This window comes from Cenococcum geophilum (genome assembly GCF_001692895.1).
Source record: "Cenococcum geophilum 1.58 unplaced genomic scaffold K441scaffold_16, whole genome shotgun sequence".
Classification (NCBI taxonomy): Eukaryota; Fungi; Ascomycota; class Dothideomycetes; order Gloniales; family Gloniaceae; genus Cenococcum; species Cenococcum geophilum.
In genome coordinates, this window is record NW_027137574.1 from 1,334,115 (window position 1) to 1,359,999 (window position 25,885).

The window sequence follows — 25,885 nt, forward strand, 5'->3', positions numbered from 1 at the left end:
TATAACAAGAACATGGAGATAGTATTACTTCACTAAGTAATAGTATAGAAGAGACTATACGCGTATAATAAAGAGTTAAAGAAGAAGAAGGTGCTTTAGGTATTATAAGTAACGATATTAACCAAATTAATTAGATAGATATTACACCTCTAGTAAATAACTTAGAGATATTAGGTATCTTTAAGGATGAAGATAAAGAGGAGGGAGATAGTATTATAAACGCTTTAAGTACAATGTTATAACTACTTAGAGAAGAGTTAGAAGAAGCTAGTTGGTTAATATAAGCATAGTCTAAGATAAAACCCGTAGAACTATATAATAAGGAATAGTAAGTAGAGTTACGTAATATAATCTGTATAATCTATATAATCTATAAGATCTATAATAGAGCGAATAGAGCAGATAGAGTAGATAGAGTAATGACTTTCTTAGAAGTATGGTTGTGTATTTAAAGACCCTTAGTCCCTACCTAGATAGTTCCTTCCTTATAATAATTCTCAGAATATAATTAGAGTTAATCTATTAGGCAACCACTCCACCAGTTATTATTACGTTATTAACTACTATCTTTGCATTTCCTACACACCTAGCCCATTAACAGAACCCATTATAGTTACTGCTATAAGGTTCCGTTACATGTATAGTAGGATAAGAATTTAGTACGGTTTTTAATAATAGCTTACTTATATAGTAATGAAGACGTTAATAAAGTTAATTGGCGTTAACCGCGGGTATACAATTTCTTCTTTAAGAAGCTGGTAGCTAACGTTTAGGGCAATAATCTAGTTAAGAAGTTAACGCTTTCTAGGGTCTCTATTAACTATAATAACTAAATAGGCGGTGTTAATATTTATAATTAGCTTTGGAGCTACTATACTACTTAGATTACTACTATATATACTTAGTTGCCCTTATTCTTCTAGGCGCTTAATACGGCTATAATTAACGCCTATATTATTAGTAAGAAGATCTTCCAAATATTAAGTAGGCCCTTCCTTTAAAACCACCGCCGTTTCCGTATACAATTGGTATGGAATCTCGTTATTATAGGTAGTTAGTAAATAGGCCTAAATAAGCAAGATACTGAGCGTCTTTTTTATTAGGGCTTACTAAAACACGGGCAATATTAACCTAGTATTGGGCCTGGCTATAGAAATACTGGAATAAATTAAAAAACTACCTACGTTACTACTAAAACCCTACTACCTGCAATTTAACGGTGTAGGACGCGGACTTATTATTCTATTAAAAGATTTATAAAGAAGCAAGGTTATAAGGGCCTACTAAGGTGCTAGATATATAGATAAAAGGAGGTAAAGAAGCTTATAATAAAGATAAGGCGAATAGTATATAAATGTGAGGTTTATAGGCTTCCTCTATACCTTTAGTACTTTAACAACTTCTATTTAGTAGGCGACGACTAGGTGACTATTTTAAGCCCTCTACTTCCTTACGCCCCTAATATTGAGACTCTAAAGCTAATTAAGCTTTTAGTGCAGCGTTTTGCTTAGCCTCCTTTAAGTCCTTCTCTACCGCCTTTAATTAATCCTCTATGCCAAATAACCGCTAACTAAACCGTTTAATGACCTGTAGTACTTAATACATCTCATTTAACGTATACTGCACGTCCTCCCTTATAACCTTAAGCTGGTCCTTTACCGGCTTATCCTTATTAACGTTAAGAACGTGTATAAAGCGTATAGGTGGTAGTAATTCGGTGGACTTTAATAGAGGATTTTCCTATATAATTAGCAGCTGGTTGACGGAGGGAGGGTAGAAACCTACAGACATGACGTCATATATTACGACTTTTTGCTTAACTTCCTCAAAAAAAATATGTTATTGGTGTTTTTAGTAGTGGCCTTCTGCAGCATTTTATCGGCATCGCAATATCGACGTGTTTGGTGGGGCTTGCTAGTTAAATCGCGCTAGCTAGGGTGCCTGCAGCATGCTAACCCGAGCAAAGGCGCCAAAAGCGCCCAATACGAACAGTGACTTCTGCCGCACGATGGGATGGCTCTACGTCCGGCTCTGCGCGTGTGCGGAGGCTCTGCACGAAGCTCTGCACGAAGCTCTAAAGATTTTGAGTAGGTGGTTGATGTGGCTTATCAGATAATGATTGCATTCCGGAATCGAGGATGATACTGTCATTCAAGAGGAAAGGAGGGGGGGAAAGAATATGCAGACGCGTTTGTCAAGCCAGATGGGGCGCCAAACATTTGCCCTTTCCTCAGCCATGGGGTATATGCCATCTGCATCCTTTCAGACGCCTGGATCAGCTCAATGAATACGAAGCGATTTATAAATTGGAAGGCCGATTTGAAGGCCGATGTCCCTGGGCTGGGTCAAGTCGCCCAACGCGACGGACGGAAAACGCATTCTGTCCATCATCAAAGTTGGAAATAGTTTCAGGTGCATTATTCGTGTTATCTAGCTTATCTCAAAAAACTATCTATCTTCACTCATACAAGATAAACCTACCATTTAATCTTCCCGCTCTCAAGGATCGGCTCAGAAGACCATCTTATTAATAATAGACCCAATCCCCTCAAAATATACCTCCACGACATCCCCACCCCCCAAGAATCCCTTTGGCTTCATAAAAAGCCCTACTCCGCTCGGCGTTCCTGTCATAATAGCTGTGCCCGCCCTTAACGTCGTTCCACGACTCAAATGTTCAATAATCTGCGCCACGCTCCAGATCATATCCTCGGTTCCCGTTTCCTGTCTCTTCTGTCCATTAACCTTCGTAACGTACTTCAGCTTCTGCGGATCTGGGATCACGGACGTGCTGACGATGGCCAGGCCGATCGGCGCAAACTTATCAAACGACTTCGCATAGCAAAATTGCCCGCCAGAGGTGTCAGGCATCTGGAAATTACGCGCTGACACGTCGTTGCCAGCTGTGTAGCCGAGGACGTAAGAGAGTGCGTTCGCAGCGGAGACGTTCTTTGCATCGCGGCCGATGATGACTGTGAGTTCGCCTTCGTAATCAAGCATACCGTGGGCGTCGGGGTGGATGGGAATGGGGTCAAGAGGTCCGGCGAGCGCGTCTGGGGGTTTGGTGAAGATTATTGGATAAGATGGGACGGTAAGCTATTGGTATATCGTTAGAAAGTTTTGCTTTGGGTAGTAAGAATAGGAAGTCACGCACGTTTGCTTCATTGGCATGCTGGCGGTAATTCAGACCAACACACATTATTATATGAGCTTTAGGCAAAGGGGAAAGTAACTGGCGAATGGTTAGCAATTACTGCTCTCTAGGTAAGAGCTGCGACTGTAGTGCACCTTCTTGACAATAGCTTCCGCTCCTGTTTTGTGGAAACCAGTAGCAATATCTCCATCTAACACTGCAACTGTTGATCCTTCGATCTTGAGCGTTGGAGTCTCCTTTGCTAGGTCTCCATAGTAAGTCTCTCCACTCTCACTGACAAAACGTATCAATCTTTCAAACCCCATTTTGGCCGATTCTTGGCAGATCCGATAATGTCGTATGCCAAAAATGTGGGGAGGAACACTTGGGATTATGCTGGGCACACGCTACATACTGCGAAGCCATCTTGATGTATAAAGGACCGCATAGCCGAAAGCCGTGGGCGGGTGGGACGGGCGAATGTCGATCATCTTGCGGCAACTTCGTCTTCATGGGGGAGGGATCAGTTGAACTCATCACGCTAAAAGGTCGGCCCACCACCTCCGGTCCCCCAATATTGCGAAGCAAAGCAACTTTAGATTTTAATAGTTGGGCAGAACTTTTTTAAGCTTAAGTATAAGTTTTTATAAAATTTAAACTTAAAATTTTTAAGGGATAAACTGAACTTTTTTGGTGGGAGCCTGAGTTAAGTGAGAGTTAGTGAGCTTTTAGCAGAAGTGAGGTCTCTATCAGGTCCCGCAGTGAACCGAGATCAAATTGGCATGCTAGAGCCCTATGAATGTAGTCTAAATAAATTCGGGTGACCTTAGAACAGTTTGCAACATGCCAGTTGATTCCCGAGCTGTATTGCATATTCTTAAATGACCGTAGTGACGGCTCTTGGAACATTAAACCGCCGATCACCCACCATTTACTATCTTCAAATCAGAATATCTTGAATACTTATGGACTTTGATAAGTAGAAAAGATCTCTGACTCTGCTTGCTTGAACTCTCGCATGATTGTCTCCCGCCGTGCCTTAGACCTCGGCGCAATCTCACAGGGAAAGTCATGCGCGCAGACCAAGAAACCTGCGCTATATCCTGTTTCGTTGCTGACGTCCGGTTCAATAACGTTTCCATGAGCGTCCTTGCCGGGGCCAATCGAGAAACCCCAGAGTATCTTTGAGATTGCGAGGAAAAGATTGCGCTCTGCGAGATGAATACCAGGGCATAGACGTCGACCCGCGCCGTATCCGTAGTGATCACGGCTCTCGTAGTCCGCTGCAGTAGCAAGTTCAGATGCAAGTGCTGTCTGGCCCCTGTAGTGGTCCGGGTCAAAAACCTCAGGATGGGGAAATTTCTTCTCATCATGGTGCATTCCATACGCGTTTATAAAGATCATGCTACCCTTGGGTAGATACATACCATCCACCCAGTCGTCTGAAAGAACACATGAGCGAATTCTTGTAAGAGGGAGTGGGCTTTGAAGTATGAGCTCTTACCTTCTGTTAGCACATGCGGGAATACAAGAGGTACGACGGGTCTCCATCGCATTGCTTCCTTCACTGTGGCGGCTACATACGGCAAATTTTCGTAGTCCGACCATACTGGCGTTCGATCATCACCAATAACGGCGTCAATCTCTTTCTGAGCTCTCTTTTGGATCTCCGGCCACTTGGTCATAGCGTGGATAAAGGCAATAATGATCGAGGAAGACGTATCCGAACCGCCCTCCATAAGAACGCCTCCAAGGAAATACAATTGGTGGCGATTGAACCCAAGCTTATCTTCTTGGTCAAGAACCTTGTCCAGGAAGGATTCTTTGTTGCCTTCAACCTTGCGGCGTTGAATGACGAGGTCAAGATACTCTGCGTAGAGCTCATTCATCTCTTTCCCGACGTCTTTAGCTCTTGATACCCACATACCAAGGAACTGCTCCGGGATCCAATGTAGGAACGGGAATATATCCACGGGAGGTGTGCTGCCGGTCTCCATTACTTCCGACCAATTTTCCATGAGAGCATAAAGTTTAGTCATATGAGCAGTGTTGTATGTCGGGGTACGAATACCAAAGACTGTATTTGAAGGTTAATCTTCTGTAGTTTCTGGTGCAGCTTAAAACAGGAAGGAGGAAAAAGGGACTCATCTCAGACAACTCGAAGTATCTGATAAATAGATGAGGGGTGCGGCATAAAACGTATACAGCCTTACAAAACGATGCGTCCCAGACTTGAGTCCGGTATGACACAGGAATTCAAAAAATGTTACTTACCAAGACTCATTATTATGCTGTTACTAAATCTCTTGGGATGTAACATATGCTTCTCAGGAGCAATGCAGAAATCACGAGCCATTTGAATTGCCTCTGCGTTCACTAAGATTGTGTGCTCCTTTTCCACCCGGCCTTCCATGAAGTACTGGTGGATGAGCTTCCGAAAGCTTCGCCACACATCGCCATAATCCATAATAAGAAGATGATCGCCTCCAGTGATGAGCGTATGGCCGACATATGAAATGGGTCTTCCACTATAAATGGAGCTCTTTTTGTCAATTAGCTGCTTCACCAGTCGGCGGTCTGTCAAAACAATGGCGGTACCGGTACCCAACTTAAGTGAATAGATACCGCCATATTCTTTCGCCCATTCCGTGAACCTGGACAGCTGGTTACCAGCCATAATTATAAACTCCGGTGGGGGTGGAAAGAATACATACTTTACATGTGCCCTCTTCAGCGGCATCTGATGAAGATTGCCGATCAAGGGTAAAGTTGGAGGACCTGCGCTCAATTGTCAGTCCCAATCTTAGAACTCAGCTTGAGGATGCAGTTGCGTACCACAAGGATAATTGCGACCCCTTCTGCCCAAGAAGACTAAAGCATAAACCACACTGGAAACTAAGGACAGGATAATAACCCCAAGAATAATCATGGTTACAACGATTTATGCTATTCTACAAAGGAATTGTGGGGGACAGGGCGAAATGGGAATGCCTGGTAACCCAGGTATTACTCTCACGACCTCGAAGTTTGGACTCCTTTTTATAACGGACTGCATCTCCCGGGATGCGGGGCGCATTCTAATTGGGCCATTACACGCGAAGGTGTAGCACAGGGCTTCGGGAGTGCGGGGTTGAGTCCGAAAGCTGTGGGAGGCTCAAGCAAGGTACTGACCCAATCTTGACTGTCTTTTGACCTATAACGGGGATCACATCAAAGGCGGCTAGAACAATAGTAGGTATGGGAGGAGGTTCGCGGGTTCGCTGCTCTGCCAAGTTTTCTCATGTGATTATATGCAAATCTTAACTTCAACCTCAGGTTGTATTTGCTTCACAAAACACACGTTTTCTACACGCTGAAGATTATTGCATTAGTGTGAACAGCCTACTTTCATTCCCATCTGGTGATTGGCTAACATGACGAAGGACTGACCGCCAAATCGAGCTTCTACCTGAGCTAATTCGAACATGGACATAACGCGAAAGAGCTTGTAGCGTTGAGCAAGGAGCCTCCAACATCAACTTCAAATACTTCTCCTTGTATATACTGATGAGCTGCTCTGCCGAAACTTACTTCGATATTCTGCTCTCTGTGTAACGCAATGCTCGAGCGCTACTCTAGTCCGTGCCAATGTGATTGCGAAACATCAAATCTCCGCTTCCGCCAGTGGTGTCTCCGGCTGAGCCATATATTTCAATGCTACGAGAGAGTTTAAAAGTTCCGTTTGAACTCTTACCCCCCCATTGATGATTGCAGAAAATTGGGGGTGCCCCATTGTCTTGTTACTGTACTTTTATAAAGCCTTTGCAGCTTCTTAATTGATTTTATAAGCGGAGATAGACTTGTATGCGGTATTACGAATGGTTAACCGGGTAAATTCTATATCTAGTCAAAGTTCCCTTACCGCATCAACTGTATCTTTGAAGTACCGCTTGCAGCTTACTTGGGAATAATCTTTGGTATTGAATGCCATGTCACCATCCCTGGAGGAGCAAAAGGTTATTACTGCGGTTAGGGGTTGAAAGAATTTAAGGGAAAGAGCTTGTAGGGGGCAAAAACATGACTCCCCCACGTGGGCTCTAAATATTCCGTACACTAGAATCGATCTGATTGCGTTGGATGATTGTAAACTTACTCACGAACCTCCTAATGTCCACCAGGTATAAGACCAGATAACAGTCAGACGCGCTAGCCAATTGCGTCATGGAGGAAAGTTGCCGGATACCGCTGGAAAGAAGAGTTCAAATAGATAATTGAATGAGGGCTTTCTATGATTTATCTGTCCACTCCTGTATGCTAAATTTCCGGTTGTGCCTTTGCTGCAATGTGGAGTTCGGTTAACCTAACCGTTTATGGTTACAGACATCTCATGTACGGTTGTAGAAATTTTAGTAAAAGGTGGCTGGCTTTATGTGAGGAGCATGTGGATAATTTGTTTTGGTACTCAATGGTGGCTTGGTGGGTGTTAGCAATTCGTTTTGATTATTCTCATAAATTCCATATCGAGCATCCCACGCTTGTCCTTAATACACCTCAAACGTCATGCATGCACTCATAGCACTCATACTAACAAGCTAATCTATCAACCCGAAAGTGGTTGTCTCTCGTGGGAACGAATAACAGCTCGCCTCAAACGCCAGTACTCTAGAATGCACTTCACTATGCTCAACCTGTCATCTTCACTTCCCCATTTCCATCTCCCGCCGCCGGGTCCGCCTGGCTTAAGCACCCTGGACAGTTGTGCAGCACCTCATGACAGAATAAATCGCAATCAACGCAAAAATGACTGCCGCAAGCTCGACACTCATACCTCTTGCTCTCACTCGCCAACTGCTGTTCTACCTCCTCTTCTCCATCTTCCATCCTCTGGTTTCCCTTGCCTTTGCTGCTATGCCGCGCTTTGGCTGTATCTGTGGTACTGCTCGCCTCCTCGTCTCTAATTGCCTGGAGCTCTTCATCTGAAGGCGGGTCGGGAAATGGCAACAAGCAGCCCACGCACTCTCGGCTGCCCACCTCTTTTGCGCGCTCCCAGCTGACCTCGATCCAGTTGCGAAGTGGGAAGAGATGGTGGTAGCTCCGTGCCAGATGCGTCGACAATATTAGGGTAAGATGGCATCCAGGGCATGTGGCTGGGAGACTACAGACCTTCACGCTGCACCGTGAACATGTATAGCCGCCTCTAGTCAGATTGCCGTGGCATGCGCAGAGCGTAGGTACGTCGTCGATGATGCGGGAGGGGAAGCCCATCATCAGCAATGAGGCCGCAGATTCGGCTGGCACGGCTCCACCATTTAGGCCGCCTGAGGCATTAGGGCCTGTGGAGCGAATCACAGGTGGCGTGGTTGTGGCGAGGAGAAGCTCGCGGAGTAATTCCTGGTCCGTCGCCACAACGTACCCACTCTCATCGCCTGCGTTAGTGCGGCCAACTATCTCCTGACAGATACGCAGACGCCCGCCCATACCAATGATACTGACGCGAATGCGGTCGCGCACGCATGATCTGATGGTTGCGTGTATGTCGCTAGGGTCAAGGGAGAGAAGGGCGCCGAGTATAATAATGACTTCTCTAGTCCCGTGACTAGGAGTATGATATAATGTTGCTCTTGCAAGCTCTAGGGCGTTTTGAAGACTTGGAGAGCCTTTAGGTTCCTTCGGCGCATCCCTCGGGTTTTTTGGGGTCCTTAGTCCATGGATAGCGGCAATGTGTTCGGCAGGGTTGCCAGAGAGCTCGGAAACACGGACACATAGGCCATCATGCATGGCCATGACGCTCATCTGGGAGATTGGATTTTGCTCGAAAAACTCTCGAATGTATTCCTGTGTGTATTTGATAATGGTTATGTAGCGGTTAGGCCGCATATCCTTTTCTAGCATAGCCTCGGAGAGATCAAGGACAAGAATGACATGTCGAATGATGCCGCGTTGGAAGGGTTTTGTGTCTTTGCGTAATCTAAAAATTAGCATTAGCATGTTGTCCTTCATGGCTTGTAGACAATAAATGAATCGTGCCGCAGATAACGCCTATTCCGTGGAGTGTCCTTCTTGCTGCGCGAAAATGGCAACACAGGATGTTCTGTGGTTCCGGTTAAGGTAAAGTACTCCTTATGTGTATCTGGATTTAAGGCCGTCGCTAGCCCGTTGCCATAAACGTTACGTACATAGGGTAGAAGGGACTTCAATCCAGAGCTTGTGCTTGAAGACATGTAGCCTTTCTCTTAAGGAATTCATGGAGATGATGAGGGACTTGTACCCAAAAGAAATGTGACAGGTATATGCTTTGCTTAAGACATGAACGAGAAGGAGCGTTGGAAGTTGACTGCCAGCAAGGTTCTAAACATCCGACAAACGTAACAGCGGTAAGATTCTTCTTCGGGTATCATGGCGAACAGCATATACAAAGAAAGGTTCAAATATGTAGCACGTAGGGTCCGTTTGTAAAGCTTCCCGTCCAGGACTACTTAACCCTGCGAGGCAAGAAAGTAGAAGAGCATCTTACCTTTTCCTCTTCCTCTCATCTTCTCTCTCCTGAACACTCTGTTTGATAGTACCGTCGGCTGCTTCCTTCAGCGTCTCGAGCCCTGTTTTGGCAGATGTCTCCCAAGCCTGGTGCCCGCGTGCATTGTCTCTCGACCGTCCTTTGCCCTTTCCATGTGCTCGCGTGCCATAACTGCTGCTTCCACCCATATATTCATCGTCGGACGCGTCTTGCACGTATTCTCCGTCTGAGTCGGCCATCGTGGAAGCGGCGGGTGGCGGTCACGGCTGGCCGCTGTGGGTGTGCGCAGTTGCGTCGCGACACTAATTTGATAGTAATAGCAGCTTCAATCAGTGCACTGACAACAGGAGGCGAGCTACCAAGTTTGGGGAGGCTCAAAATACGCTATCTTCACTGGTCAGAGGGGAAAGAGTAGAGACCGAGAGGAGCTTTGTGGAGCTCGACGTGGCGCAAAACATCCGTTATGAGCGTCAACGTTACGTTAATAAACATTAAAATTAGCCAGACTGCTTATGAGAGAGAGGGGTAGGCATGTTATTCAAGCTGCTCTGTAATTGTCATCATCAAAAGAGAGCCTTGAATTGTATCATCTCCAGAATTTAGCTATGTGTTGACGTTCACTAAAATCTCGAGTCAAGAACGCGAACACGTGACTTTCAAAACTTTATATTTGCATTGAATAGTTAGTTACAAGATACTTACTGGTAAGCGCTGTGCTTCAAATATTTCTATCTTAATCGTGCGAGTTCTGGGTATATCCAGTCAAGCCAAAAGGCACCAGCAAACATGGTATACGCTATGCTAATAATCATGAAAACCATTATTTTCTTCATCCACCCATTACACTTAAACCTATATTATGTATACGCTCCTTGAACTCCCACGCTGGTCATTGGCCAATCATCTTCTGTGATGCTGGACCAGAAGACCCAGATCATGATTACCGCGGCTAGAGTGAATAGTGTCTCAAACAAGCCTCCATTTATCCCGCCATTCGTTGCATTGCAAATATGGACGCTAACGACATATTGGAATATCTGACCAATCGCAAAGAGTAGAGCTGCGCTACCAAGGTATACTGTTGCACATTGTTAACAATTTTTAGGTCTTGGGTGGAGAGACGTTTCTTACTCATAGGTTTCTTTTCTCCGAGTATCCTTAGAACAAGAAAGGCTTCCAAGAGGAAGAAGACGACAAGAAATACTAGCGGGGCTAGCTGATAGAGCGTGTAAAGCGAGTATGACCGATTCGGAGGGCTTAATGTCGAATTCCAAAATCCGGTCCAGCTAAATCCTGTGTCAAGCGCTATGTAGCCAGTACCAATGAATAAAATGAGTGATGAGACGAAGATCAGGCCAATCGACATTGGCGTTCCATCATCCAGTAGTTGATAGCCGACAATGCCGTTCAACAATAGTATCCATAATGTTGCGACGACTGCGGCGATATGCACGGCGCTGAATGCCTAGAAAGGATCATTAGACCAATTGTACATATTGTAAATTGTACAACGTACCCTTCGCACGCCCCCATTGAGTGGAAAGCCACCAACTGTGAATATCTCACAGATTGATATGATAATATACCCGAGCAGGAACAATTGCATTTCCCTTTTTAGAGAGCATTAGCTGAAGCCATTGAATAGATTTGGGGATGTGCGTGCCTTCTTCCGACAGCAGCCTTCTTTCTTTCCGATCTCAAGATAAGAAAAGTACTAGCAGCAATAGCTATACCACATAATAGTATGGACCCTGTTTCCATCAGCGCTGTCGCTCAATTGCGTCTATCCATCCCAAGCTACTGACCTAAGTTTGCAAGGTGTTTTTCGTGGTTCAATGATATGCCTACCAGCTCGCATCCGCCATATCCACTTCCTCCTCTAGTTGGCGACTCTTTGAATAGCTATTGATGTCGTGGTTAGCTTGTTGATTCGTTTACAGGGGGATGGGGTTGTGGTGTTATACGTACGTTGCATACTGTGATTCGTTAGGCATTAGCACTTTATTCAAGCTTTAGCTTCAGCTGCTGACAGTAACATACCTGGTATAGTAGCGCGAGAGCTCCCGGAATCACGACAAAAGTCGTGAAAGTTGCCGTAAGCCGTGGGCATTCTCGCTGAGGAGCTGCGGCGCTCCTGACACGCTAGTCGCGCAAATATTCGCCAAACGAGGGGCCGACACTGGGAGCTTTAAATGGGTGTTTGGGGTATGCAAAGGTGATCACTCTGCGATGCGGCGAATTCGATGCGGCGAAGAATGGCTGTGATGGCAAAACTGGTGATGCGTTGGCGGCTGAAGAAGAGATAAACAGTCCAGTAGCTCCGTCGCTGTCTGAGGGACAAGGAAGCCAACGCAGGGGTCGCTTAGTGCGCTAGCGCTGGGGTGCAGTAAGAAAGGATGCTGGCGGGACGACTGGCACTGGACACATCGAAGAAGACGGCAGTAGTCCAGGAAATTAGATGCCGGCGAAGGCGTAGATATGGGGAAGAAGGCAGAGGCTGAGGCAGTGGTTTTGAGGACCAGCCTATCTGTCAAAATGCTCGGATTCGAGCGCGAAGGGGTTGCCATGCAAGGTTGTAGAAATATAAGGAGCTGCCGCTGGCCAATAATGGGCTCCGGCCGACACGGCAAGCCTCTAAAAACAGCGCAAGTGCGTTTCAGATCTCTAAACCTTTCGTTTGCGTCCGCAAGTATTTATGCACGAAATTTGATGCTAACGGCCAGCCTCACAGGCCCGATGCTCCGCATCATCTCCCCCCATCTAGCGACTAAATGAAGCATTTGGATGGTATAAAAGACTCGCCTGGTACGTATGCCAGATGTGATGCGTGTTCTATGGTGGCGATTATCATGCGTTTGGTGCGACGGCTCGGGACGTGTGTTCACGCCCTTTACGCCACCCGTCTCGATCGCCAGGTCGCCACGGAAAGCCATACCTTAAATTTTTCCTATTTGAAGCATCCAATATTTCTACACCCAGCTCTCTTCGTCTCTATTGTACTTAATGGGGATTGTCACCGAGGTTAGAAATGTCGTTGGGTAGCCCTTGTCATCTATGTTCCAGCATCAGAGCTTTCAGGGATGTCAGCAGATTAGGTAAGGGATCGTTCGGCCGCAACTTCATATTGAATATGGAGCTCAAATCTGAATATGAGGTTGTCGTTCGGTAAATCTGATGACTTTTGGATATGGAGCTCCTCCATATCGGTAAGTGCGTCAAATTTGCAGGCTATGCCGTGTACATAGTTGGAGTAAAGTTCTTGGCACCGTTTCAATATGGAGCCTCGAGCTCCTGCTCCATATTCCATATTAATTCTGGAGCTCTCGTATACACGCCAAAGTGACGACTCTATATACCCGATCGCGATACTGCTGTCGCATTTGCAAGATTTATATAATATTATCTATTCTAGCCTTCATAATCGCGATAAAGGTGTAGGAAATGTCGACCAAGGAGAGGGGGTTGGCCGCCGAGGAGGCTCTATTACTGCACTAGAGTAGGGAGTCGCGATAGAGGCCTGGTGGTCACTTAAATCGCCCGCCAAAATCAAGGACGCATTGCGCGAAGTCGAATCTGGAGCCTCATATGGAGGCTTATCGACTCAATTACAGATTCAACTGAGCTACGGTAGTAGCCGCCACTAATTACAAAACGGGCGACACTAAAAGGCGCATAGATCGACAAATTATGATCTGGAGCTTATTTGCAACCAAACGATCCCCAAGCCTTCTTCGGCTTCTCCCCTACGTATCGAAAGACAACGATAAGTGTGCGCCAAGAAGGCGTTGCAAGGCCGTGTTGGTTTCAACTTCGCATGATCACACCTTTCTCAGCCGTTCTTTGTGGTAAGAGAGGCTGCATGTTAGACGTGGTCGCTATTGCTTCTTCCGGTGCATCACCGCTAAAGTACAATGATAACCACGTTTCTTCCTCTGCCACCGCATTTCCCTTTCTGCCCTCTCAGCGATGACCACTTTAACTTCTCGTTTTGTCTTCAGTTTGCAATTGCCTTGAAAGGAGAGCGAACAAAGTGTTCGCATATATGAGAGTAAACCTAGTTGATCTACTAGTAAAGCGACATGATCTGCTATGCCCGATGGAAGAAATTTTCACTTACTCAGGGTATGTTCCCACTTGTTCGTCAGGATACAGACCGCTGCAGCCCGAATAATTAACTAAATTTCCACGTGACGATAGTAGGTTACTCAGGAAGCCTGCTTCTGTCGGGTTAATACGGCTGCTCCGCTGCAAATCTTCAGGATCAGCACCAGTAGCCCAGCATGTTGCTCCGTAGTACGAGTGTTGGCGCTTGGTCACAAGATAATGGGGCACAGTCGTCACACTACGATTACACGTGGACTCAGCACCAATACTGGTGGCCTTCTCAAGCGCTCGTGGTTTCGCATTCATAGAAGAACAGCTTGTCAGCTATCATGTTCGCATGGTGTTTCAATAGGTGTGGCTATTTCTTCACCAAGCGATTGTCTCTGTGCTGATGTAGCAGTCTGCACTGCTTTGGGAATGCATGCTCGGATGCAGGTGTTAGATCTGCTCAGGAACATGTACAAATTCATAGTAGTTTTTGTTGGAAACCAAGCCCTCTGGGCTGAATAAAAGCTCTCAACAACGACGTAGCAAGGTACATAATCAGCCAGTCGCCTGCATTGTTCCGGTATTTCTACCGAAAATCTGTATAAAATTTTTATGGTGTTGATGACCACTCCCTAAGAGCCGGGCCGAAAGTCTCTCGCTTGGCCAAGTGCAGGGAAGCGCTCGATCGTGTGCAGCTTTAGGTTGTCCACCTGGTTCACTTTCGATCATTCTTGTTCTGGTGCATCCGCTTACTGCCATCTTTTGAGCTACCAGCCTTTTCAATGTGATCGACTTCTCCGTAATTGGCTTATCCCCACCAGCTGCCGTTCGTTCCTTCGCAACCTTCGGACCCTGCGACGAACGTCACCGGGCCGTACCCTTCCCATCAACACCAGAAACCATCGCGGAGACGGGGCTGCTCCATCTCAGCCCGCAACAGCCGTCAAAATTCCTTCGTCGTCAAACTCTCGGAGGCCGGCCAATATCCCCCTCCATACCTTATCATCTTCATCGCGACCTCAAGACGCCGATTCAGCCTATCTGCTGGAAAACGAGGAGAAGACCAGACAACGGTCATCTTTCTCAGCTGATTCGGATTTTTCCCTTTGGAGTGATACTGGTGACCTGGTAGACCAGCTCGCAGACGAAGAGGATCCTCTCCAGATTAGGCTCAGGGAGTCCCTCGAGGGTACTCGCCTTGGAGACTTACCGAAAAACAAACGACATCAGAAGCGTGTTCGCTATCAGTCCCAGGATAACACCCGAGAGAAGAACGAGCAACCTGGAGTCGTTAAGAGGAAAGAAGATATAGAAATACCCGATCCTGGTCCTCGGACGATTTCCCAGGGAGAGAGAATACTAGCTGCCATAATGGCCCCCCGAGATGGCCCTTCCCGTATCCACGGGCTGCACGGGAAGAAACTTATGTATTATGCCATACCTCATGTGTGTGATACGATGCTAATAGATATATATAGTTATTTTACCAGCGTTTTCGTATCATTAGGCGTCTTCTTGTTTGGATATGATCAAGGCGTTATGTCAGGCATTATCACGTAGGTTTCCTCAATTGTATATTCGTTATCCTCTCTGACAACAGTTCAATAGAGGTTCCTATTTTAAAGACTACTTTAATCAGCCCACGAGCGCTCAAATTGGGACGATGGTTGCCATCTTAGAGATTGGAGCTTTTATATCTTCCTTAATAGTTGGCAGGATCGGTGACGTGATAGGTCGTCGAAGGACTATATTGTACGGCTCCTTGGTATTCTTAGTTGGAGGCGCTCTCCAGACATTCGCAAACGGCATGCCGATGATGCTCTTGGGGAGAATTACTGCCGGTCTAGGAGTGGGAGCTTTATCCACAATCGTTCCAGTATATCAGTCGGAGATATCTCCGCCTCATAACCGAGGCAAGCTGGCATGCATTGAGTTTACAGGGAATATCAGTGGGTACTGTGCAAGCGTTTGGGTTGACTACTTCTGCAGCTACATCAAGGGTCACTGGGCATGGAGAGTACCCCTACTTATGCAATGTGTCATGGGAGCACTGCTTGCTATGGGTAGTCTGCTTATCTGCGAATCACCCAGGTATGTTATCAATCAAGAGCTATAGAGATAAGGCATATATCACTAAGACTCGAGCAGATGGCTCCTGGACAATGACCATGACGAAGAAGGCATCGTCGTCATCGCAAATCTTTACGGAAAGGGAGATATTCACAACCCTAAGGCCCGAGATGAGTATCGAGAAATTAAGATGAATGTTCTTCTCCAGCGACAGGAAGGAGAACGCTCCTATTCCGATATGTTCAAAAGATACTATAAGCGTGTATTCATTGCTATGTCCGCCCAGGCCCTGGCACAACTCAACGGCATCAATGTCATCTCATACTACGCTCCCTTGGTCTTCGAAGAAGCTGGATGGTATGGTCGTCGTGCTATCCTTATGACCGGAATTAACGGAATTACCTATCTGCTATCTACTATCCCCCCGTGGTACGTTGTCGACCATTGGGGCCGCCGGAAAATTCTTCTCTCTGGAGCTGTAGCTATGATGATATCGCTCTCGACAATCTCCTATTTTATTTACCTTCAGGCCAGTTGGACTCCTAATCTTGTCGTCATCTTCGTCATGATATATAATGCCGCCTTCGGCGCGTCTTGGGGCCCGATTCCGTGGCTTTACCCTCCAGAGATTCTTCCATTGAGCATTCGAGCCAAGGGCGCAAGTTTGAGTACTGCTGCCAATTGGGCCTTCAACTGGCTCGTAGGAGAAATGACCCCTATCCTCCAAGAATGGATTTCGTGGCGCTTATATCTAATCCACGCGTTCTTTTGCGCTGTCAGCTTTGTTGTTGGTAAGTTACGAGACTATTTCTCTTCCTTTGTAGAGATGTATATCTGACAAACTTCAGTCTGGTTCATTTACCCCGAAACCGCCAATGTTCGTCTTGAAGATATGAACTCCCTATTCGGAGATGCTACCTCTGTGATGCCAACACCCGAAACTCTTGCGGAGGTCGAGTCTTTATTCAGTGGCCGTGGTTCTCCTGTACCATCGCTTGATATTAGGCGACAAGGGCTGGGCGCAGACAACGCCATTCCGGGTCTCGATATTGATCCACCTGCAGTTAAAGGACAAGACGGCAGGCCACCGTTAACCAAGGCATCAGATAGTAACGAGGGCGTTGGAGGGTGGATCTCGAACCTAGTCAAACGCAGCAAAGGGAACGGTGAAGGTGACAGCCAGAGTGGAAAATATCGACGAATTGACCAGGACGAAAACGAGGACTAGAGCGTTCGCGCTCGCGATTGCTATTGTTTATTTACCGCACATCATATTGGTAAGGTACGACTTGGTCGCTCATAGAAGCGCTGCGGCAAGCTTTTGTATTGTGGCATGCAGGATTTATAGAATGGTGTAGAGTGTATGAGGCCACCGCGACGAGCTGATTGAATGTTTCAAAATAGCGCTTTTGTATAGTACTGGAATTAAGCCTGTGGAATTTTTTAGTGCCATGGTTTGCAAAGGGTATCTATCATAGGAAAAAACATGTGTAGAGGAGAAAGTCGATGTCCTTTTGACCAATTGAGAAAACTCTAGTGTGAGTGGCTAACAATACATACTGCACATCGTCGCCGCCTTTCAGCTAGGCGAAGCGAACACGTTTCCCAGGCGCAGACGAACCGGGGATGGCTCTAGCGTCACCCCTTGCGTACATCACTGAATTTCTATTTCTGGCTGCTCTCCTGCCTGCTCAGTTCACTCAACCAACCCGCGCTGCAACAACGAAACAGGCGCATTCAACTACATGAGAGTGCTCTTCTCTCATGAATTGTCCTTCTTCTCTATCTTTGTAATATTCAGCTTCTTACCCTCTTTTTACTGCCACAGGCTGCCTCACAACTCGACCGTGAGCCTTAGGGAGCTCTAAAACGAACTATCCACGTTCCCCCTTGACTTTCCAACAAACACGACCCTCCTATAATTCTTGGGCGCCTCGGAGCCCATTCTGAACTCTTAGGATGGCAGGGAAGCCGCAACAAACGTATGCTAGCGGAGCAGATACGCAAGCTGAAGATTTGCGGAGGAGACATGTGTCCGGTCAAGAGCATGCGGCGCAGCCTGGGCAAGCATCCATTGAAGAGAAGTCGAAGCAAAAGGTCAGTATTCTGGAATTGGAGCTACTTGCACAAGGATCTCGAGAACAATGGCTAATTACTCCTACCTTGCCCCAGGCCTTCTCCGTTCTTTCTTTTCTCGACGAGTACGAGTTTATCATTGCACCCTTAATATTCACCGCACTCGCCTTTTTTACCCGGATGTGGAAAATAGGCTTGTCACCAATTGTCACATGGGACGAGGCTCAGTAAGATACTCCCACGAGCCTCTTATATTTAGTTGTGGGATGCGATTAATATTGTGATCACAGTTTTGGCAAATTCGGTTCCCATTACCTCAAGCGCGAATTTTACTTCGATGTGCACCCCCCGCTTGGAAAGATGCTCGTTGGTCTGTCCGGATATCTCGCTGGTTATAATGGTTCCTTCGAGTTCAAATCTGGCGAGACCTACCCAGAGGAGGTCAACTATACCTTCATGCGTCTGTTCAACTCGGCCTTTGGAGCCGTTTGTGTACCATTGGCATACTTCACCGCCAAGGAGCTGAACTTCAGGAGACCAACTGTCTGGCTAGTTACTATGATGGTTCTCTTCGAAAATTCGTACACCACTATCAGCAGATTCATCCTGCTTGACTCGATGCTGCTATGCTTCACATTTACAACTGTCTTTTGCTGGTCCAAATTCCACCGCCTCCAGCGTGATCCGTTCTCGCCAGAGTGGGGTCTGTGGTTGATGCTGACAGGTATTTCAATTGGGTGCGTTTGCAGCGTCAAGTGGGTTGGACTCTTTTGCACAGCGTTGGTCGGATTGTACACGATTGAAGATTTGTGGAACAAATTTGGCGACCTGAAGATGCCAAAGGTATGGCTTGCTTACCTGTTCTTGTCGAATAATGTACTAATTTTACAAGGTCGAATTAGCGCAACACTTGGGCTTCCGCGTATTCGGTCTTATTATCATTCCTTTGGTGGTTTATATGTTCTCTTTCTGGATGCATTTTCTCGTTCTAGAGAACAGCGGCCCCGGAGACGCCCAAATGAGCTCTTTGTTCCAGGCCAATCTCAGGGGTACTGAGGTCGGGAAGGATAGTCCTCTTGAAGTTGCATTTGGATCTCGAGCCACGCTTAAGAATATGGGCTATGGAGGTGGTCTCCTTCACTCCCATCACCAGACCTATCCTGAAGGCTCTACCCAGCAACAGATTACCTGCTATCACCACAAAGATGCGAACAACGACTGGTTCTTCTACCCACACCGTGGCGACGTAGAGTATCAACCTGAAGAGGATCTCAGATATCCAGGCAACGGACAGACGATCCGCCTGATCCATGCTCAGACCGGCCGCAACCTTCACTCGCACCAAGTCGCCGCTCCAGTCACGAAAGCTGACTGGGAAGTTTCTTGCTACGGTAACACCACTGTTGGAGACACCAAGGATCACTGGGTCATTGAAGTAGTCCGTGACGCCGCCTCAAACGATTATTCCAAAATCCGCACCTTGACGACCGCCTTCCGATTAAGACACACAGATCTTGGGTGCTACCTCAGAGCGGGAAATGTGAATCTGCCGCAGTGGGGTTTCAAGCAGATCGAAGTTACCTGCGTTAAGGAGAACAAGCCGCGGGATGTGTTCACACACTGGAACGTTGAAAGCCACTGGAACGACAGGCGTGGGTACCATATCTCTGTTTTCATATAATCTATTTACTAACTTAACGCGTCAGTGCCCCCGGGAGACCCAGGCTCCTACAAGTCGCCCTTCCTCCAGGACTTCATCCACCTGAACGTCGCCATGATGACCTCCAACAACGCACTAGTCCCCGACCCAGACAAGCAAGACGACCTCGCCTCCCAATTCTGGCAATGGCCCTTCCTGCACGTCGGTCTCCGCATGTGTGGCTGGGACGACAGCAGTAAGTTCCCCTCCCTCCTCCCCAAACTCACCCTTAAGAAGCCGCTAACCCGTTCCACGCAGTCGTCAAGTACTTCCTCCTAGGCAACCCTGCCGTCTACTGGGGCAGCACGGCCTCGCTCGGCGTGTTCGGGCTGCTGGTGCTCTGGTACCTGGTGCGGTGGCAGCGCGGCTACACGGAGCTGAAGCAGGCCGACATCGACCACATCCACTACTCCGGCCTCTACCCGGTCGTCGGCTGGTTCCTGCACTATCTGCCCTTCGTCGCCATGGCTCGCGTCACCTACGTCCACCACTACTATCCAGCGCTCTACTTCGCCATCCTGACCGCCGGCTTCTGCACGGACTGGGCCACGCGCGGCCTGCGGAAGCAGTTCCAGTGGGCCATTTTCGCGGTCCTCTACGTGACGGTTATCGCGCTGTTCTGGCTGTTCAGGGCGATTTCCTTTGGTATGGTCGGCTCGAGCAGCCAGTGGAAGCATCTGAAGTGGTTTAGCTCGTGGCGCATCACGGATTAAAGTAGCCCGGCCATTTTTCCTTGTTCTCGCTGCGCTCTTTCTGCCTGGCTGTGAGGAAAACAGCCCCGGGGAAGTGGGGCTGTGAGGGGATGTTTTCGAGGGGAGGATGATCGGAGCGAATACGGCTTAGTGGAGTGCGGGACGGATGTTGCTGGGGCAATGAGGAAAAATGCATGAGGTTGATGGGTGGGCCTTTTTTGTAACTCGTACGCCTATTGTTCTTTTTTTGGACGTGCTTTTCTTTTTGTGATGCAGGGTGCTAAGGCGGGTGCGGTGGGATTCGGTTAGTTAGGGTACGGCGAATATCAGATTTCTACCCTCTGTGCTTGGCTGGGCTGTGATGTGACGTGACGTGGCGTGGCGTGGCGTGGCGTGGCGTGTGATGGCTTGGTATGTGATGGCTGTGCTTGAGTGATCTAGGGAGTGGTAAGGGGCTATAGAAGGGGTTTGCTCTGGGGAATGTGGTAAACGGTAGGCCAGAGGCACTAGATAGAAATGGCGAGGTTATATTGTGCAGTCGAAGCAGTTTAATTCGGAGCCGTTTCGTGCCTCTTCTAGCCCTACAATACATATCATGCGTCAGATCATGCGATACTTCCTTCGTGGCAGTCATTCATCTCAGAGGTAGTATAGCAGTCCAAGAACACATTCAGAAAATAACATATACATCCCGCCTTTCTGTCGTCCAGAAAGCTCTTATCCTAACCCTTTGCTATTTAACTGACAGAGTGAGCGCTGCTTTAGATCGGGATGTCCGGGAGCTGCCGGATCACAGGGAAGGACTGATAATCAGCCTCGTTGAGTGGTGCGTTGCCAGGCCGGTCGACAACAATAGTGTAGACGCCAGCAGACGTCGCAGCTACGGCTTCTGAGTGGATTGTTAGTAGCAAAGGTAAGAGGGCTTTGGGAATGAGTGCAGGAAAGAAGATGTCAGAGTAATGGGGAGCCAATTGGGATGATGCGTGGAGGTTCCGATGAAGTGGGGGAGGGGCTGAATTGCCAACGCACCCTTGACATTATCAGTCAGGAAAACGACTTTCTCGGGGGTCGTGTTCAGTGCATTGCAGATCTTCTCGTAGCTCTCTTTGACGACTTTCGGCCCGGCAGTAACAGTATCGAACTTGCCTACAAAGTCGGGGTTTAGGTCCTGAGTGGTAGATTTGGTTCCGCTGTCCGTTTCCGTGCTGCTCGGATCTACTTCTATGTACTTAAAGAAGTTTTGCTGTGCTTCGACGCTGCCTGAAGAGAATATCGCTAGGCGTTTGGAGTGGGCGCGCCATGCTGAGAGCGTTGGGACGACGTCGGGGAAGAGAGGCGTGGTAATTTCACCAGACTCGTAACCGCGTTTCCAGAGTTTGCCTAGAGGGAGGTTAGCTGCAGGTTTAGATAGCTATGGACGCAATTGGCAAATCGGCATCTCAACTGAAGCAACGACAGAAAAAATCAATTGAGACGTATGGGTTATATGAGTTTATCAATCAATGAAAGAGATTTCGCATTAAGAGTACAGCTTCGAAACATTCGTGACAGAGGACCTGGCAGAGGACAAAGAAGTGATTGAGGACCAAATTACGAGTCTATCATAACTATTGATTTCGACAAACAACCAGCACGAGGTCTCAATTCCATGGATTTGCTCAATAGTTGCACGATTCAAGGGTGACAGTCAAGTCAGATGCTCATCAAAGGCGTTGAGCAATTGCCGAATAGGAAAGCGCCGGCCTACCTTGAAGTTGTTTTAGGTAAATAGCCTTGATATCCTTTGCGGTCAAATCCTCAACATGGGCCACGAGAGTGGCCGCGTCCTTCCTAGTCTCTTCCGGGAAAGCCGCAATGAGCTCCTGGAAAGTTTCACCTTTCCATGAATCATGAGCGAGCTGGGTGAGACGGCTCAGGGCGTATGGATACTACGGAACGGTAAGTACCTTAATCACCAATGCAATGAGACAAAAAGTCGCCGTCACGCGATAAGGATGATCATGAGCATCTCGATCATGTGAGAATGTGATGGACGCGGAAATTGCAGAGGCTTGATTGGGCAATGTGTGGCTTGACAGCACGGAAAAAGAATGACAGAGGCCGACAGAGACCGACAGAGACCGACAGACTGGCAGAGACTGACTGACAGAGACTGACAGAGACCGGGTCGCAGGCTAACCGATTCCTCGAGTGATAGCAACTCTGAATGGGCGATCATTTGGTCACAAGGCTTGAAGTGCCTGGGGCTGCGAAGAGAAAATGTCCGAAGACCACGCGTGCGGGGAAAATAAATTGTGACAGGCGCAATGAGGAGTGAGGAAATTCGAGAAGCTTACTAGGATGTCCTTGACAAAGGAAATTGAAGAAATCGTGCCCTCTGCATAATCGTGTGGTCAGTGCCAGTGTGTCTCAGGTCCGGAGGGTTTGAAGCAGCTACGGCAGCTACGGCAGCTTAACACTCTGGACTCTTGGGTGGCGCTTAGAATCCGGGGAGAGTATCAAAGTCCGAAGCCCAAAAGAGCCGCTCAGGGGAGGAAACCAATTTCCGTCCACGCCTGCTGCAAAAGCTGTGTGACACTTTGCCTCGACACAAGCGCGTGGCTGCACGTCTAGACCAGACCCCTCCGATGCCGCTTCAGGAACCTTAACATGCCCTCGGAAATACTTCTTGAAAGGCCTGAATGCATTGAAAGACCATTGCAGAACTCACCAATGTCAAGGAGGACGGTATCAGCTTGTTTCCATCTCTCGACGTTGATCGCTACGCCCGACATGTTGAGAAAGCGGTGAGAAGCGGTGTGAGGTGGAAATTTTTTTGGATCAGCGAGCTCCACTTGGTATCGAGGTATGGTGCACGATGCGAACTCGGATTGGCTCCGAGAAGCTGCAATAGTGAATGGGCCGAGGAAATATCAAGATGGGAGAGGAAGGAGGATTCTTTCAGCAGCATTCCCGTCTTCCAATTCTATTCCCGGGTCTTCACGGTAAGCGCACAAGAAATCTTCGCGACTGATAGGTAGCCATCGCACCGCGATCCACTTCTTCGTTCACTGTATCAATGGCGGTGAAAGTACGGAAAAATTTTCGCTGCTATTTTCAATTGCAATATTCCAGTCCAATTGCTTCCTTAAAAGGATATTTGTTTGAGTACACACAAAACGGGCCTTGTGTTGACACGAGGCAGCTTGTCAGGTACTGGTGACAGTGTCCTCACTCTTCCCCTGTACCGGCTAATCAAAAATACATTAGTGCCTTGTAACAAGTACATGTACCTGGCACCACTGCCGCTTAATAGCGTCCCACTAGCTCCATAGTTCACGATGTGAACACGTTGCAATTGACTACGCGATAGAATAGCCCCACCAGTAGTCAGTAAGCGGCTCGTGGATTCAAATGCCAATGCCTTCAGTTTACTGGCCTGCACCGAAAATTTGTTTCTTCACCGCTGAAAGAGGACAAATGTTTACAGCTACACCTGCAGTAGCGCGGAGTCCGGAAGCCCGTCGAGTGGCGAGGAAGTGTGCCCTTAGTGGGATGCTCTCTCCATGCATAACTAGTACGACGCCAACAAGATGCATCTGCCAAACGGTCCCTTGGGCGACCTCGAGCTGAGGAGTGCTGGCAAGCCCATCTGCCGCTTGCTGGTGAGAGGGACGATGGGAAAGATGGGGGACATGCAGCGGTTTTCTGTTTCCCAAGTCCGAAGCGAATTGCCCTTCTCACCGACTTTGCTTCATCTCCCGTTGGCGCCATCTGGCCAGTCTCGTGAAGACACGACTCCGCTTTTGATTTGAACGGAGACACGACATGCTCAAAGCAATCATGGCGAGCAGAGCTTTCCCCACAGCTCGCGGCCGCTACCCGCCGACCGTGCACCGTTATTCCGAAGCTCAAGGGGCGAGGAAACAAGGGCATGTCACCCAAGAATCCCAAGAATCCCAAGTAAAACGTAAAGCGCTAACAGTAGCCATAAATGGCTGCCCATATACTAAAGGCATGCAGCTATTCAAACAGCCCCCTGAGTTACTACAGCGAGTTTAGCAACCTCCAGCCAGTTGGAGATTAACCGTCTATCGCGGCCTTGGCCCGTCGATTAACGTGTGGGTGGTCGGATGGCCATCCTTGTGGTAAAGATGTTGGGGATCAGCTTCGCATGCCTGAGGTCAATGGTAGAGTGTCGGGAACGTCGTCGTGCGACTTGATGCCATATTCTGCTGGTCTGCAGGTTGGTGTGGGAGGGTCGACGGTGATAGGCTGGTTGGCGGGAGTCGAGACAAAGGCTGCAAAGTGGCCGGATTATTGTGACGTCGATCGCACGACCGCGCGGCGATTCGAGCAGCGATTTCCGGGGCCCTTTCTTTGTATATGCTGCACTTTGTTGCCCGTTTCCATGCTTTGCTCCCTCAGCATGTGCAAAATTGGGTATGACCTGGGGGTGCTATCTTCCATCTCACGCCAGGCCATAGAGCCCATTATTGTGAAGCAAGGAGGCCGTTTCAGGAGGCTGTGCCCTTGCCCGAATCTGCAGCCTCAGCAAGCTCCAAGCCCTTAAACGCAAGCAACCGTTTCAGCAGCTGGTCATAAAGCGGGGTAGAGATCACGCAAGAAGTGAAGGGAATGCTCTAGCTGACCCAGCGATGGAAACGCGTGTGAACAGAGTGGTGGAAAGGGGTCAATTGGGGGCATGATGCGGACGAGTGCTCAGTGCTGAGCGCTGGGTTGCCAAAGCAGGCAAGGCAATTCCACCAGCTTCCATCGCTTCTTCAGCAGGCCAGGCTGGGCGCAGGCCTTGTGACGCTCCGGTGTCCTTGGAGGCGCAGAGCAGGATAGGTCTGGTTGGACTCGACGCTCTTCAGCCGGGGCGCAGAATTAACGGAATCGGGACTGGCATTTCTAAATTAATGAAAGCCATCGCGCATTGAAATGCCAGGCCTGACCGTTCTCAGGCCCGTTCTAGCACCAAACGCGGCGTAGCGCTCTGCAGGCCGCTCAACCGCCCTCGCATTGGCAGCGCCACCAGCCAAAGTCCATCATCCAATAGTTCGGAGCGCCCACACCAACAAAGACGGGAGCCATGCTGATGACGGCCGCCCGTGTCCGCCGCCCGTGTCCACCGCCTCGCTCGCCCGCCCAGGCTCAATCATATACAAGCTCTGAGCTCCCTGCCCCGAAGCCCTTCCGAGTGCACCCATCTCCCGAACGAGTTCTATCATGATCTGATTCTTCGCACGCCTTGTTGTTCGCCGTCTCTGCAGTTCGCAAGCACACACTCCTTCCTCGCCATCTCTTCATCCCCATCATTCCTGCCTTTTTTGCCATCTCTGCCACCCTCCTCATCCTAAACCCATTCCTCTCGTTACCGACGCAACCAATCCGCCTGTGCTGCCCTGCTTCGACGAGCAAAACACCGCCATCCAACCTCTCAATCCTCCGCTTCCTCAGATTCCCTCAACATCCTCAGCTCCTTCAGTTGCATCTCGATCTCTCCGACGTAGTCCGAATATCGCATTGATGTGAGCGTGGAAGAGTTACGGACAACCATCGGACTTGTCAACATTGCCTCCCTGCGTTGTCATCAATGCTCTGAGCGACCCGATCCCCTCCACCCCTCAGCAGTCTATAACAGCCAT

General features: G+C 48.2%; 7 protein-coding genes across 7 annotated transcripts; 2 read left to right on the forward strand and 5 right to left on the reverse strand.

Moving 5' to 3' along the window:
* Positions 1-2,404: 2,404 nt before the first annotated feature.
* K441DRAFT_658329 (uncharacterized protein) lies at positions 2,405-3,610 on the reverse strand. Its single transcript, XM_067648327.1, has 3 exons — positions 3,289-3,610; positions 3,155-3,232; positions 2,405-3,096 (listed from the first exon to the last, which is right to left on the reverse strand). Exons 1-3 carry the CDS (start codon positions 3,457-3,459, stop codon positions 2,512-2,514), a joined length of 834 nt encoding a protein of 277 aa, XP_067505117.1. The 5' UTR covers positions 3,460-3,610; the 3' UTR covers positions 2,405-2,511.
* A 216-nt stretch (positions 3,611-3,826) lies between these two features.
* On the reverse strand, positions 3,827-6,127 carry K441DRAFT_609055 (putative cytochrome P450). The gene is made up of 5 exons (XM_067645498.1): positions 5,969-6,127; positions 5,848-5,911; positions 5,408-5,787; positions 4,638-5,210; positions 3,827-4,575 (listed from the first exon to the last, which is right to left on the reverse strand). Exons 1-5 carry the CDS (start codon positions 6,060-6,062, stop codon positions 4,097-4,099), a joined length of 1,590 nt encoding a protein of 529 aa, XP_067505118.1. The 5' UTR covers positions 6,063-6,127; the 3' UTR covers positions 3,827-4,096.
* A 1,461-nt stretch (positions 6,128-7,588) lies between these two features.
* On the reverse strand, positions 7,589-10,212 carry K441DRAFT_658331 (putative transcription factor and DNA repair complex, core). Its single transcript, XM_067648328.1, has 2 exons — positions 9,627-10,212; positions 7,589-9,080 (listed from the first exon to the last, which is right to left on the reverse strand). Exons 1-2 carry the CDS (start codon positions 9,863-9,865, stop codon positions 7,796-7,798), a joined length of 1,524 nt encoding a protein of 507 aa, XP_067505119.1. The 5' UTR covers positions 9,866-10,212; the 3' UTR covers positions 7,589-7,795.
* Positions 10,213-10,298: 86 nt separating this feature from the next.
* Positions 10,299-12,150, reverse strand: K441DRAFT_658332 (uncharacterized protein). Its single transcript, XM_067648329.1, has 7 exons — positions 11,667-12,150; positions 11,595-11,602; positions 11,432-11,528; positions 11,290-11,377; positions 11,143-11,236; positions 10,758-11,091; positions 10,299-10,704 (listed from the first exon to the last, which is right to left on the reverse strand). The coding sequence occupies exons 1-7, from the start codon at positions 11,734-11,736 to the stop codon at positions 10,484-10,486; spliced, it is 912 nt and encodes a 303-aa protein (XP_067505120.1). The 5' UTR covers positions 11,737-12,150; the 3' UTR covers positions 10,299-10,483.
* Positions 12,151-14,687: 2,537 nt separating this feature from the next.
* On the forward strand, positions 14,688-17,016 carry K441DRAFT_555666 (uncharacterized protein; the record flags this gene model as incomplete). Its single annotated transcript, XM_067643292.1, has 4 exons — positions 14,688-15,274; positions 15,327-15,809; positions 15,864-16,579; positions 16,637-17,016. Coding segments are annotated over 4 exons (2,166 nt in total), but the record flags the coding sequence as incomplete, so codon positions are not given.
* Positions 17,017-17,747: 731 nt separating this feature from the next.
* Positions 17,748-20,276, forward strand: K441DRAFT_555969 (glycosyltransferase family 39 protein; the record flags this gene model as incomplete). The annotated part of the gene is made up of 6 exons (XM_067643308.1): positions 17,748-17,885; positions 17,961-18,091; positions 18,155-18,707; positions 18,757-19,516; positions 19,571-19,759; positions 19,822-20,276. The coding sequence occupies 6 exons, from the start codon at positions 17,748-17,750 to the stop codon at positions 20,274-20,276; spliced, it is 2,226 nt and encodes a 741-aa protein (XP_067505122.1).
* A 740-nt stretch (positions 20,277-21,016) lies between these two features.
* Positions 21,017-23,029, reverse strand: K441DRAFT_555191 (2,3-diketo-5-methylthio-1-phosphopentane phosphatase; the record flags this gene model as incomplete). Its single annotated transcript, XM_067643267.1, has 4 exons — positions 21,017-21,144; positions 21,285-21,635; positions 22,003-22,166; positions 22,962-23,029. The coding sequence occupies 4 exons, from the start codon at positions 23,027-23,029 to the stop codon at positions 21,017-21,019; spliced, it is 711 nt and encodes a 236-aa protein (XP_067505123.1).
* Positions 23,030-25,885: the final 2,856 nt, after the last annotated feature.